The 12,609-nt window shown below is 50.4% G+C and overlaps 1 protein-coding gene across 3 annotated transcripts; it reads right to left on the bottom strand.

Moving 5' to 3' along the window:
• Positions 1-1,141: 1,141 nt before the first annotated feature.
• Positions 1,142-6,505, bottom strand: LOC133278236 (SUN domain-containing protein 5-like). 3 transcript variants are annotated; one of them, XM_061470748.1, is made up of 7 exons: positions 5,627-6,505; positions 5,248-5,344; positions 5,011-5,080; positions 4,539-4,639; positions 3,798-3,965; positions 1,906-1,995; positions 1,142-1,631 (listed from the first exon to the last, which is right to left on the bottom strand). In XM_061470748.1, the coding sequence occupies exons 2-7, from the start codon at positions 5,338-5,340 to the stop codon at positions 1,476-1,478; spliced, it is 678 nt and encodes a 225-aa protein (XP_061326732.1). In that variant the 5' UTR covers positions 5,341-5,344; positions 5,627-6,505; the 3' UTR covers positions 1,142-1,475. The 3 variants fall into 3 exon arrangements, with proteins under 3 accessions (XP_061326732.1, XP_061326731.1, XP_061326729.1); XM_061470747.1 differs by lacking the exon at positions 5,627-6,505 and having other exon boundaries at positions 4,746-5,080; positions 5,248-5,616; XM_061470745.1 differs by lacking the exon at positions 5,627-6,505 and having other exon boundaries at positions 4,746-5,616.
• Positions 6,506-12,609: the final 6,104 nt, after the last annotated feature.

Raw genomic sequence — 12,609 nt, 5'->3', positions numbered from 1 at the left:
CCGGAGAGAGTTCACCGAGGACCACAAAAATGAGGAGGGGACTGGATCATCTCTCCTACAAAGAAAGTATGAGAGAGACTAGAAAAAACCAGGTGGCTCGCGAGGATCTTAATAAAGTGTATAAATGTCCAAATGGACGGTGTAAAGAGGACAAAGCCAGGCTCTTCTCAGTGGTGCCCAGTGACGGGACCAGAGACAATGAGCACAGACTGAAGCACAGGAGGTGCCCTCTAAAATGTCAGGAAACTATTTTATTGCGAGAGTGACTGAGCCCTGGCACAGGCACAGGCTGCACAGAGAGGTTGCGAATTGTTCAACTTTGGAGTTATTCAAAAGCTGTCTGGATACAGTCCTGAGCAAATGATTCTGTATGACCATGCTTGAGCAGAGGCACTGGACCAGGTGTCCTGCGGAAGGGACTTCCAACCTTAGTCAATCTGATTCTCAGCTTACTGCCATCCTCTTGCAGCAGACAGCTGACCAGATGCTTTTCTTCCCAGCATTCCTGACAGAGTCTTCCATGGAAAATGAAGCATGTACCAATGAAGTCTCATATCCTTACCAACAAAGGACAGAGGCAGTGGAATTCTCACAAAAAAAAAAAAAAAATCCCCTATCCTGAAGTATGAATTAGCTGTATGACAATGTAACTGTCCACCTGAGCTTGCCTAGTCCCACATTAAATTCAAAGGCAAATGAGGAAAGCGACATGGACGGAGAGCTAAGTACCCAAGCTTTTCCCACAGAGCTGTACCCACTGGAGTCAGGAGAAGATTCCATTGGTTTTCAGGCCTCCTAGACTTAGCAGAGTAGCGGGAACGATGGTGGGAGTGTTGGACTTAGGCTTCAGAGTTTACATCAGTCTGAGAGTAATGGGTGTAGGTCCGCAGCCTTGCAGACTTGCTGCTGAAAACGTGGAGCTGAACTGGGCGAATCTCTCCACGACAAAGACAGATATTTGCATGTGTAGTAGTCAGATAGAAGCTGACTGTGTTTTGTTGTTTCAAGATGGGGAAATGGCGGCTTTCTTAAAGTCGAGCAGAAGACAGAAAGTGAGGGCTGTTCCTGGGAGCATGCATGGGCATGGGGAAGCTGAGCCAACATCCTCCCCTTCACGGCAGTAAGGCTGCTCAGGCCCCATCACCTCATGCAGACTTGGCTGCACCCTGTGCGGGGCCCCACTGGACCCCGTCCCCAGAGTCAAGGTGCTGTGTGAATGGAATGGGCCCGTGCTTTGATGATCATGACCCACAAAAGATTTTGTCAAGGAACTAGGCAAGAAAAGGCAATGGGAATGTTGTCTCCTTTTGGTCACTTAAGAAACATTCCTGTGGTGGAGAGAAAGTGAAAAGCTTGAGGAAGGCCTTGGCCTGCGAAAGGCAGTGGTTGGCAGCTGTGAGAAGGCCACTGACATTGCTGTGCCCCAGACTAACGGCCAATCACTCTCCTCCTTTCTCCATTTTCCTCTTTAATTCTTACTGAAGTGAGTTCCTCACATCTGAAATCTGGCTGATGGCACTGGTTCCATCCACCTTCCCGTGCACCTGCACTCGATAAATACAGGTGTAGCCTGGTTTTCCCCAGTTGCTCTGTACGACAAGCTTCAAGAAATGGAAGTCTCTCATCTCATCCTGCAAAGAACCTAGGGTCACTCCTGGGGTGTTGGGAGCGAAAGCAGGCTCCGCCCGTCTTCCTCTGCCAGCCAGGTCTGGCTCCAGGACCAGCTCCTGCACTGGCTAAGGTGGCAGCTTCTCCCTTCTTCCCCTCTCCCACCCTCGCACCAAAGGACCCCTGCTCCCCTGCAGATCAGAAGCCAGGCCTCAGAGAGCAAGGCAGGTGGCTCTGGAAACCTGAGGCTTGATGGCCCAGAAAATGGGTCCTGGGGAAAATCCTGCTGCACTGTACCTGCAAAGGGAAGGTCTGGATAACCTCTTCCTGTGCAGTGTAGGTGAATGTCCCAAGCGGAGTTTCATCTTTGCCTCCTTCATTCAGTCCCTTGGAGATAAAGCACATGGGAGCAGTTCAGGCTCAACACAGCCACAAGGAAACGCTCATGCCAGATCTGGGAATGTGGTTTCCCTCCAGCTCCTGCAGCTCCAGCACAGTCTGATGCAGGATGCAGTAGGACTGAGTCTCCCCGTCGCGTGTTACTCAAGAGCCTAGAGGTGCTGGGCAGTCATGGCAGTCAGGTGAAGTTCCCAATGACTAGAGAAAGGGAAATATAACCCCCATTTTCAAGAAGGGGAAAATGGATGACCCTGGGAATTACAGACCAGTCAGTCTCACCTCTGTGCCTGGCAAAATCTTGGAGCAGATTCTCCGGGATGGCATGCTAAGGCACATGAAAATCAACAAGGTGCTTGGTGACAGCCAGCATGGCTTCACTAAGGGGAAATCCTGCCTGACCAATTTGGTGGCCTTCTATGATGGGGCTACAGAACTGATGGACAGGGGTAGAGCAGTTGATGTCATCTACCTGGACTTGTGTAAAGCGTTTGACACTGTCCACATGACATCCTTGTCTCTAAATTGGAGAGACATCAATCTGATGGATGGACCACAGGGTGGATAAAGACCTGGCTGGATGGCCGCACACAAAGAGTTGTGGTCAATGGCTCAGTGTCTGGCTGGAGACCAGTAACGAGTGGTGTCCCTGAGGGATCGGTGTTGGGACCGGTCTTGTTTAATATCTTTGTCACTGACATGGACAGTGGGATTGAGTGCGCCCTCAGCAAGTTTGCTGATGACACCAAGCTGTGGTTTGGTTGATACCCTGGAGGGAAGGAATGCCATCCAGAGGGACCTCGACATGCTTGTGAGGTGGGCTGATGCCAACCTCATGAAGTTTAACCATGCCAAGTGCAAGGTCCTACACCTGGGTCGGAGCAATCCCAGGCGCAGCTACAGGTTGGGCAGAGAAGAGATTCAGAGCAGCCCTGCGGAGAAGGACTTGGGGGTGTTGGTCGATGAGAAAATGAACATGGGCCGGCAGTGTGCGCTTGCAGCCCAGAAAGCCAACCGTAACCTGGGCTGCATCAAAAGGAGCGTGACCAGCAGGTCGAAGGAGGTGATCCTGCCCCTCTACTCTGCTCTTGTGAGACCTCACCTGGAGGTGCAGATCTGGTGTCCTCAACATAAAAAGGACATGGAACTGTTGGAACAAGTCCAGAGGAGGGCCATGAGGATGATCAGGGGACTGGAGCACCTCCCGTGTGAAGACAGGCTGAGGAAGTTGGGGCTGTTCAGCCTGGAGAAGAGAAGGCTGCGTGGAGACCTCATAGCAGCCTTCCAGTATCTGAAGGGGGCCTGTAGGGATGCTGGAGAGGGACTCTTCATTAGAGACTGTAGTGATAGGACAAGGGGTAATGGGTTAAAACTTAAAGAGGGGAAGTTTAGGTTGAATATAAGAAGGAAATTCTTTCCTGTTAGGGTGGTGAGGCACTGGAATAGGTTGCCCAGGGAGGTTGTGAATGCTCCATCCCTGGCAGTGTTCAAGACCAGGCTGGACGAGGCCTTGGGTGATCTGACTTAGCGTAAGGTGTCCCTGCCCATGGCAGGGGGGTTGGAACTAGATGATCTTAAGGTCCTTTCCAACCCTAACTGTTCTATGATTCTATGAAAATGCACTGAGCAGGACGTGGGGTGACACCATTCCACATGTCCCTTGAAATGTCCCGTCAGAGGATGGCAGTGCTTGGGAGCACCAGAATCTCAGCAGATGCGCAGAGACCAGCAAGTCCCTGTTACAGCTTTCCCACACAGCCGGGTCGCAGCCCCCCAGGGCTCAGCAGACTCACATAGACTATGAAATTTCGCGGGGCACTGCTGATAGTCCTCAGCGGAGAGTCTGTCTTTAAGGTGTGCTGTACGGTGATGGCCGTTGGTCGTACTTTTGCAGGCAACTGGATTAGCACCTCACTCTCAGACCCTTGGAAAGGCCAGCAGTATCCCGGGGAAGAATCAGGCTGAAAGCAGAGGACAAGAGAATGAAAGTGAGAGTGTGATGTGGCCCACTGCTCTCCTGTGCAGCCAGAACCATAGGCGGCACTGCACCTGTGGGAAAACCTCAAAACGAATGGCATTTGTCCACTTCCCCATAAATGGGAAGTGAATGGAAGTGCCCACTCATCTTCCTAACCGGGCAAAAAGGAAAACAGCTTGTCAGCGGGAAACATCTGATACCTGCACCTGAGTCAGGCCTTTAAAGAAACCTGTCTTTTCGCACAGCAGCTCTGAAGCCTCTCCCCACCCTTCACTGTCCAGTCAGGAGAGGGACAGTCAAGCTGTGGCAGGGAAATGGGGAAATACACAGACATGACCTGGGACGGTGAGCAGGAAGCTCAGCTCAGCACAGCCACTTCTGTGGCCAGCTGCTGTTTTGGAGGGATCCAAGCCCTCTGTGAGACCTCAGGTGTCAGGCACCGGACCCATGCCATGCCCTTGAGCAACACCACTGGCCTGAGGGGAGATAGCCCAGGGCTTGCAACCGACTCTGTAAGAGGCAAGAGAAGCAGCACTGACAGTTTCTGCTACTCTACCTGCACAAAGGTATCCAGAATGGGTGGAATACACAGGAACCAAAACATCCTGCAGAGCCATGCAGAGCTGCTGGATGATCTCTGCAGGTTGATGGCAGCCCCTGGAGGGAGAAGAAAGGAGAGTGCAGGAGGCTCCATGCTCTGAGGACCTGGTGGCTGCAGGCTATTTCTAAGGATGTCTGCCAGCCTCCATATGCAGCACCACACCTTTGTGGGTGCCCCAGGAAAACAAGGTAATCCCCATGCCCGGCGACAGCATTTCTCTCTCAGACACACAACAGGAGGTCTGTGAGTGCTGGGAGACAGCAAACCCCAGGAGACCTGCTCGGTCACAGTCACGCTCTTGCATCCCGTGGTTTTGTTCCGTGTCCCTGTGCCTCAGAGAACCGAGGCTGCCACACAGCCTCCTTTTGGGAGCGCTAAGCAGGAGCTCAGTGCGATGACAGCCCTGCCTTCCTGGGGTCATCCGTACTTGTGCTTTTCACAGCCCAGCCAGACATCTGTGTGATTGCAGACATCCCTTCTCTCAGTTGCTGAGCTTCCTGGGGAAAACACAAACAACCACGTCACAAGCTGGCCAGAAGGGTCTTTACGGTGGAGAAGCACAACCAGCATCCCCCGGCAACGGATGGGGTGTGTGGGCTGAGCAAGAAAAGCCCAGCAGCTGCCCAGGGAGGGCCCGGCCCTCTTTCCCAAAGTGCAGGATCACCTTCTTCACAGTGTTGATCTCTGCAGCCAGGCTTGCCAGTTCATCTCTCAGATGTTGCATGTTGTCCATTTTTTTCCGCGCCAGAGCAAGCATATTTCTGCAGTCAGCGGGAAAGCAGATCTTGTCAGAGAGTTGCCCAGCCCCTCCCAAAGCCTCCAAGCTTGGGAGGAAGAGAGGCAGCAAAGCTCCAGCCTTTTTTTTTCACTTTCCCTGGCTTGTGAATACTTCCTTCCCCTCCAGGTTTAGCAAAAGGCCCAGGCAGGAGCACAAGATACACGCTCTGGGCACTGTGAAAGTGAATGAAAATAGCAGGAGCTCATCTGCCGCTACCCCATGAAACGTGTTGCATGCAGGTCAGGAGAGAGGGGAGGACTCTTACCGAAAGGAATACAGGTCAGCTGCAGGCTCCCCCAGCAGTACCTGAAAGGAAAAGGCTCTCCTGAGTCCCCAGAACTGCCAGGGCTTTCCAGAGTCATGGCAGAAGCTGCGGCTGATTCTCTATGTCACTGCCTGGAACTGGAGGGACTGGGCTATTTACCCATGCACCCACCTCCACCAGTGCTCCTCTGTGGGACTTTACGGTCCCACAGCTGCAGTCACTGACCTGTGGCAGACCTGCTGTCTGCAGCATCCACATCACCGTCGAGGTCCCACAGAAGGCACCAGCTGTAATTCACATCACCAAAAGAGGTATTATATCAGGGTTTCTAATGATCCCTGTAGTCACATGGTCCCCTCCCACAGCAGGATGGCAAGAGGCTGGCTGAGGACATAGGGATGCAGAGAAGGGTTGGTACTACAAGTGGAGACCCTCTCCCCATGCCGGAGGGCTCTGCACACTCCTAGCTTCCAGGTGTGCTTGGAGCCCCACAGCTACAGACCGTATCTCCTCCCATCTGTGGTGAGCATCATAGGCTCTGCACCTGTTTCAGCTGTTGGCTCTGGGGCTGGTTGCATCATGGACATCTCAGAAGCTCCCTGAGCTTCAGACATGGAGGGGTTGGAAGGGCCCCACCAGCACCTCTCTCTCACTCTGAAGCTCGCATTCTCTGCCTCCATGCCTCCACTGGCAACAGGCAAATACTCACCAAAAGCCGCTAGGATCATCAAGAAGAGGACTGTGAAGAGCCTCTTCTTTGTCAAGGGGATGAGCCCTTTCCTGGAAAAGAGGGAGTTTGGCTGGCAGCAATGATCCAGGGCAGAGCCCTGCACATGGGGGATTTTCTCTTACAAGCTGAGGAGCAGTAATCTTGAAGTAGCCAGAAAGCTCCTGGCGGGGAGCACAACCAGCCCCACTTTCCTCCACCAGCCTCCCTATGCTCGCCCTGAGCCCTCCACGCTCCGTGTCCCTGTGTTGTTACTGAGCAGGCGCTGTACTCACATGGTGGCGATCCCTGAGCAAAGGCACCTCTGCAGGAAGACCATGGCCGTTACCACACTGCAGAGCAACCCTGGGCAAAGAAATCAGAGAAAAGCCTCAGGATCCTCCTTGAGTACATGCCAGATAGCTGCAGGCAGGTGGGTGCTGTTCCCACGCAGTCCCTCTCCGGGGGTGAGGCAAGGGCTGTGGCTGTGGCCTCCAGAGGGGAAGCTGAGAGTGTGGAGTGGAAGGCCGGGCAGGATCCCCTTGCAGTCAGGGTACGTATGCCGTACCTGGGGAGGGAGGGTGGCACGAGTCCTGGGGTGCCCCCTAGGAACTACAGTATCCCAGCTCCTTCATCGTCACATAGCCACAGTGAGCCCAGGCAGGAGGATGGTGCTGGTTCTGCAGCGCTGTTGGGCCTGGCCAAGTCGGGCAGGCTTGGTGCAAACATGGGGTGAAAGGCAGCGCTGAACTCACCCTCACTTTCTGCAGCAGGGCAGTGGGCAGACCTTTGCCCTTGGGTGCTCCGAGCCTTCGAACAACTTTGCCTGCTGCGGCTAGCTGTTCTCCCTGGCCAGGCAGCCGCCCGTGCTCGTGGACGAGCCTTCCTCTGCACCATCCTGGTGAGAAATTACGCCTTCTTCAAGCTGCAAGGGTTTGTCTGTGTGGGCAGATGAGCTCCTGAAGACGGCCAAGAGACCGCCTTGCCAGTGGCACTCAGCCTGCAGAACGCTGTGAGTTCCATCTGGGCCCACAGTGCCCAACCTCACAGACTCTCCCCCTGCGTGGTGTGACGTCATAGTGTGGCGTTAGATGAAGCAGTAGGGTGGGTGCAGGGTCCGGGGTGTGTGGAGAAAGACTCCACAGCTCACTTGGTGGTGTGTTTTGCATATCCTACACCTTCCTGGGGCAGGATGTACCCTAGAGGTGAGCAGTGGGTCCAGTGTTGTGGAACAGGATTCCTGCCCCTCCTAGAGAACTGCGCCCAGGTCTCCACTCCGCAGTACAGGAAGGATGCAGAGCTACTGGAAAGAGTTCAACAACGAGCCAGTAAGATGGCAAAGAGACTGGAGCACGTCTCATACGAGGAAAGGTTGAGCTTGGACTGTGAGCAGGAAGCTCGGCTCAGCACAGCCACTTCTGCGGCCAGCTGCTGTTTTGGAGGGATCCAAGCCCTCTGTGAGACCTCAGGTGTCAGGCACCGGACCCATGCCATGCCCTTGAGCAACACCACTGGCCTGAGGGGAGATAGCCCAGGGCTTGCAACCAACTCTGTACAGAGTATTTTTTATCTCAATCATTCTAGCACTGTTCACTGCTGGAAAGTACTGAGTATTGTCTTTCTATTCTGCCCATTTATTTCATAACTGGTGAGGTGGATTTGTACTCAGATTTGATGACGCTCCCTTTGTGCACCTCAGCAAAATGCGTACTCTGTGCATACCTTAATAACACTTGTTAATCAAATAGCAATAATAATACCAATCCTGGTGGAAGACCTGCTGACTGTGTGATAGTTACTACAGCATTTTCTGTCACTGCTCTAAGCACAAGATTGCTCTCTCAGACACACAACAGGAGGTCTGTGAGTGCTGGGAGACAGCAAACCCCATGAGACCTGCCCAGTCACAGTCATGCTCTTGGGTCCTGTGTTTTTTTCCATGGGGAGCGCTGAGCAGGAGCCCAGTGTGGTGACAGCCTGCCCTGCCTTTGTCCATCTGTACCTATGTTTTTCAGAGCCCAGCCAGACATCTGTGTGATTACAGACATTGTGTCTCTCATTTGCTGAACTTCCCTGGGAAAGACATGTACAATCACATCACGAGCCAGACAGAAAGATCTTTACAGTGGAGAAGCTCAACCAGCATCCCCTGGCAAAGGATGGGTGTGCGGGTTGAGCAGAAAAAGCCCATGAGCTGGCGCAGGCTGGATGTGGTTCTGTGCAACCTGATCTATTCGGAGATGTCCCTGCTCATCCCCTGCAGGGAGGCTGGGACTAGATGGCTTTTGAAGGTCCCTTCCAACCTAAACCATTCCGTGATTCTATGAAGCACTAGAGTGAAAATAATGTAAATATAGATAAGGTATGATTATCGATAGTAATCTTTATCTGGTGTCTGCCTGATGTGACCAAGGATTATGCTCAGGATTTAACCAGCTATCAGGTTTGGGATAAAGAAGTAATCCAAACGGGTCCCTTTTAGATCAGGAAATAGAGATTTTTGAGACCTGTTCTTTCTGCTCAGTTCCTATGTTTCTTTATAGAGAATGTTTTTCATTTGGCTATAACTTTTCTCTGGGCTATTGAGAGGTGCTGTGAGTTCTATGATGACACACAGAATAGAAATCCTATAGACAGTCATCTAGGCTCAGCCTTCTTTACAGTTTTTTTTTACTGCAGGAACTGAACTTGGCTATGCCTGTGATGTTCTCCAGTCTTACTCTTTTAAAACTGACTTTTTACTGTCTTACTGACTTGGTGCCACCACTGGCTCTACTGTTACACCTAAGATTATCATTAAATCCTCATTTACTTATCTTAAATTTCTAGTCACAGTGTTTATTAATTTGGTTGTTATGATAGCTTCAGAACAGCGGTTTTGTTTAGCTGTAGAAAGCACTGTACCTTATTACCAGGCCTGTGATATTTGAGTCTTTCATCTGACATGAATTGAAGAATTTATTCATGCTGCTTTCCTGTGAATCATTTTAATAGCATTTATTCTCTTGTAAATTAAATGGCTGCAGAAATGAGAAGTTGTCGTTCCCTCCCCATCCTTCTCCTTCATGTGCCTCCTGTGAAGCAAAGCTAGGTATAACTGTAGTGCACTTTAACAACTAGATATAGTATGGTAACTCTGGTTTACCTACTACTTCACTGGGCACATGAGAGGTGATCTCTGCCATTGTAGATGCCTGCTATCCTCTTACTTTAATCATGATTACTGATGATCTGTATTTCACTTAACTAACTAAACCTTCCGAGCAATAAGTCTAAGTGATGTTCCATTTTCATTTCTGTGTGGATATTGTCCAGCCTCTTTGAGCTCAATGACTAAAAATCTGTGGAAGCTAAATAGCTGGTGCAGTGCTCTTTCTTAAGTCCCAGGACTGTGATTTCATTTACTCACCTTGGCTCACACCAGAAATTCAGTCTATGTAAGAAGAATTCTGTGTTCATACACAAATCCTTAGTGCTGTTTTTTTTTTTTTAAATAAAGTTATATAAATATAATAGTGCTGTTATTGTTTTTAAAAATAATTCAAAAAATCTCTGTGTAATTACTCTGACAGTAGACACAGAGGGGTGAAAACAAGAATTCTGTTATATTTGTGGCTCATTACATGACATTGTTTCAGCTCTCTTGACCAGTGGAGGCAAAAAGCGAAGTTCACTATAGATATTTCTTGCAATATCTCCAGTTTTATTTAAAGAACTTTAACATGCAGTCATGACTGGATACATGAGAAGACTTTTGATAATATTTCTTGCTCTCACTGAAGGATGCAGAGCTACTGGAAAGAGTTCAACAATGAGCCAGTAAGATGGCAAAGAGACTGGAGCATGTCTCATACGAGGAAAGGTTGAGCTTGGACTGTTCAACCTGGAGAAGAGAAGGTACAGGGGGGGGGAATCTTGCTAATGTTTGTGAAGACCTGAAAGGAGGATGCAAAGAGGACAGAGCCCGCACTTTTCAGTAGTGCCCAGTGACAGAACCAGAGGCAAAGTGCAACACAGGAGTCTCCGTCTGAACAACAGGAAACACTTTTTCGGAGTGAGGGTGACCGAGCACTGGCATGGGCTCCCCAGGGAGATTGTGGAGTCTCCATCCCTGGAGACATTCAACAGCCTCGACAGTGGTCCTAGGCAACCAGCTCTAGGTGAGCCTTCCTGACTAGGGTGTTTAGACCACATACCCTCCCAGAGGCCTTTTCAGACCTCAAGCAGTCTGTGGCCCCATGATTTCACTTCAAAGGCAGTCTTCTAGTAGGAATTGCGTTTTAATACTTTTCTTAGTTTTCAACTTGCGAAGTATGAACTAAGGTCACTATTTTAAAATGCTCAGTTTGTACCCCATCTTTAAGTCACCCAAGTTTCCACTCTGTTGAGCTGATGTGGTACGGAAGAGATTTCAGTTCGTATACACGGGAATTTCTCTATCATGAATTTCTCCCTTGTGTTCCTCCTAGGTCAGTAACAGATTTACTGACTCATGCTGGGCCCCCTCTATCTCTAACAGCCTTTTTCACAGCAGCTAGCATAGGCATGTGGCATAGATTGTTATATTCTTGAGTATGGCCAGTCGCTGAAGCTGTTCCTTGAAACGGAACTGCAGAGACCTGTGCCTAATACCCAAGCCCTACTCAGTTGACCTTTATCATTCCGCTGAAATACCTGAATGAGAGCTGACCTTGGTTTTCTGCCAGGAATTGCATTTTAATTTTTATCATTCTTTTACGTTTGCTTGGGCAAATATCTAACAACCAAGGGACTGCTTGTGTTATTCCCCCCCCCCCAGCATGGACTAGAAGATGTTAATTGCTTTGGTTGACAGTCATGAGAATGCATGAGTAACATTTATTAGTGCAAACGTATAACCGCAGAACCAGATGCTAGAAATAAGGTTGTGACGTAAGTGTGAAAGTGGGCAACTGGAGTTGAAGGAGAAAGTGACCAAAGTATTCTGGTGATAGGAACTTGCTTTTGAGAGGCCAGTGTATTGTAGCTGCAAAAAAATCCCTCACATCAACAGACATTTTTATGAAGTCAGGAAAGCACTATTAATATTTTATATCATACAGTTGTCATCATGTGTGTTACAAAAACTGAAATGGAAACAGGTGCATAGAAGGGCTAACGTAAAGAATTGAAAACCAGGATATCTACAAAGATTAAATGTCCATTTTTCCTTTTTTCTTGAATAATGACATACAATGATAAGTATGTGTATCAAATGGTTATGCATTAGTTACTGAGAAATTAATCATAACTCAACCCTAAAATACTGAATCAGCTACTGCTAGTTTTATTTCCCACCACCTGAGAAGTACTGTAACATTTTTTGAAGTAGGACAGATGAGCCGAACTGAGGTTTTAGGTGTGTGAGTACACCGTATTCCCAAAGGCGTTTGAAAAGAGCCTGCATTCCCGTTCCTTCGCAGTCTGGCTTTGCTGTACTAATACGTGCTTCGAATTTCCCGCTACCTTCTATTTCCTTGCCAAGGGAAGACGACTCTTTTCTCCTCCCTCCCACTCTACATCCCTGTCTCGCCCCCCTCAGTGACCACTTAAAAAGACCGCTTTCTTAGCACTGCTGCTCCTCGGGAGCCCTCCTTCTCTTCAGTGCCGCTACGCCCCCTACCGCACACAGGGCTACCGAACACGGCCAAGACCCGACAGCTCTCGCGGGAGTCGCTGGCGAGATCTGGGCGTTGCCCGAGCAACGGCGGCCACGCCTTGGGCCCCTTTCTCCGGCCACGTACGCAAAGCGGTCTGAGGAGCGCGGCTGCGCTGAGCGGTTGGGGGCCCTGCCCAGCTCCATGGATGGCTCTGAGGCCCTCACCCTCACCGAGAAGCCTGTGCGTGGCCCCCAGGGGTGCAGAGTGACTTGATCTGCTCTCCTCGGGAGGGATGGAGGAACCCGTGCGGGGCTGACAGGAAGACGTGCAGCCGCCCAGGTCTCGTGCTGCAGGGAATGACAGGGCCTTTCTCTGGTAGCGAATGGCAGCAGAGACAGGGGCTGTGTCACATGTGACCGTGTGGACGATCTGCTCAGCCTGGGGGCAGACCTAAAAGAAGTAGTAGGAAGGTTAAGAAGCATCAGGGAGTCTGAGAAGGATATAGGCTTGTGGAACCAGGCTCTGGCCTCACTGAGAGAAAAAAAAACCCAAGATCCAGAGGTCATGAATCCTCCCCCTTCCCAGACTGAAGGCAGTAGCTCAAAGGAAAGGAGTGAATGGATGCAAGTCCGCACTTGGGCAGCAGGTGAAAGCCACTC

Source organism: Pezoporus flaviventris, unplaced genomic scaffold, assembly GCF_033815535.1.
Source record: "Pezoporus flaviventris isolate CSIRO_AGI_PZ_B2104156 unplaced genomic scaffold, CSIRO_AGI_Pfla_v1 ptg000064l, whole genome shotgun sequence".
NCBI classification, from domain to species: domain Eukaryota; kingdom Metazoa; phylum Chordata; class Aves; order Psittaciformes; family Psittacidae; genus Pezoporus; species Pezoporus flaviventris.
Note: the sequence above shows the minus strand (reverse complement) of the source record. Positions and strands in the feature narration are given on the sequence as shown.

Bases quoted from the DNA above. Each gene is read 5' to 3' on its own strand.
- LOC133278236 (XM_061470745.1), bottom strand. From the start codon at position 5,004: ATGACCCCAGGAAGGCAGGGCTGTCATCGCACTGAGCTCCTGCTTAGC. The intron at 3,966-4,538 runs GTAGAGTAGCAG...CTCTGCTTTCAG, and splicing joins TTCTGGATACCTTTGTGCAG to CCTGATTCTTCCCCGGGATA. The intron at 1,996-3,797 runs GTGAGTCTGCTG...TTTATCTCCAAG, and splicing joins CGCGAAATTTCATAGTCTAT to GGACTGAATGAAGGAGGCAA.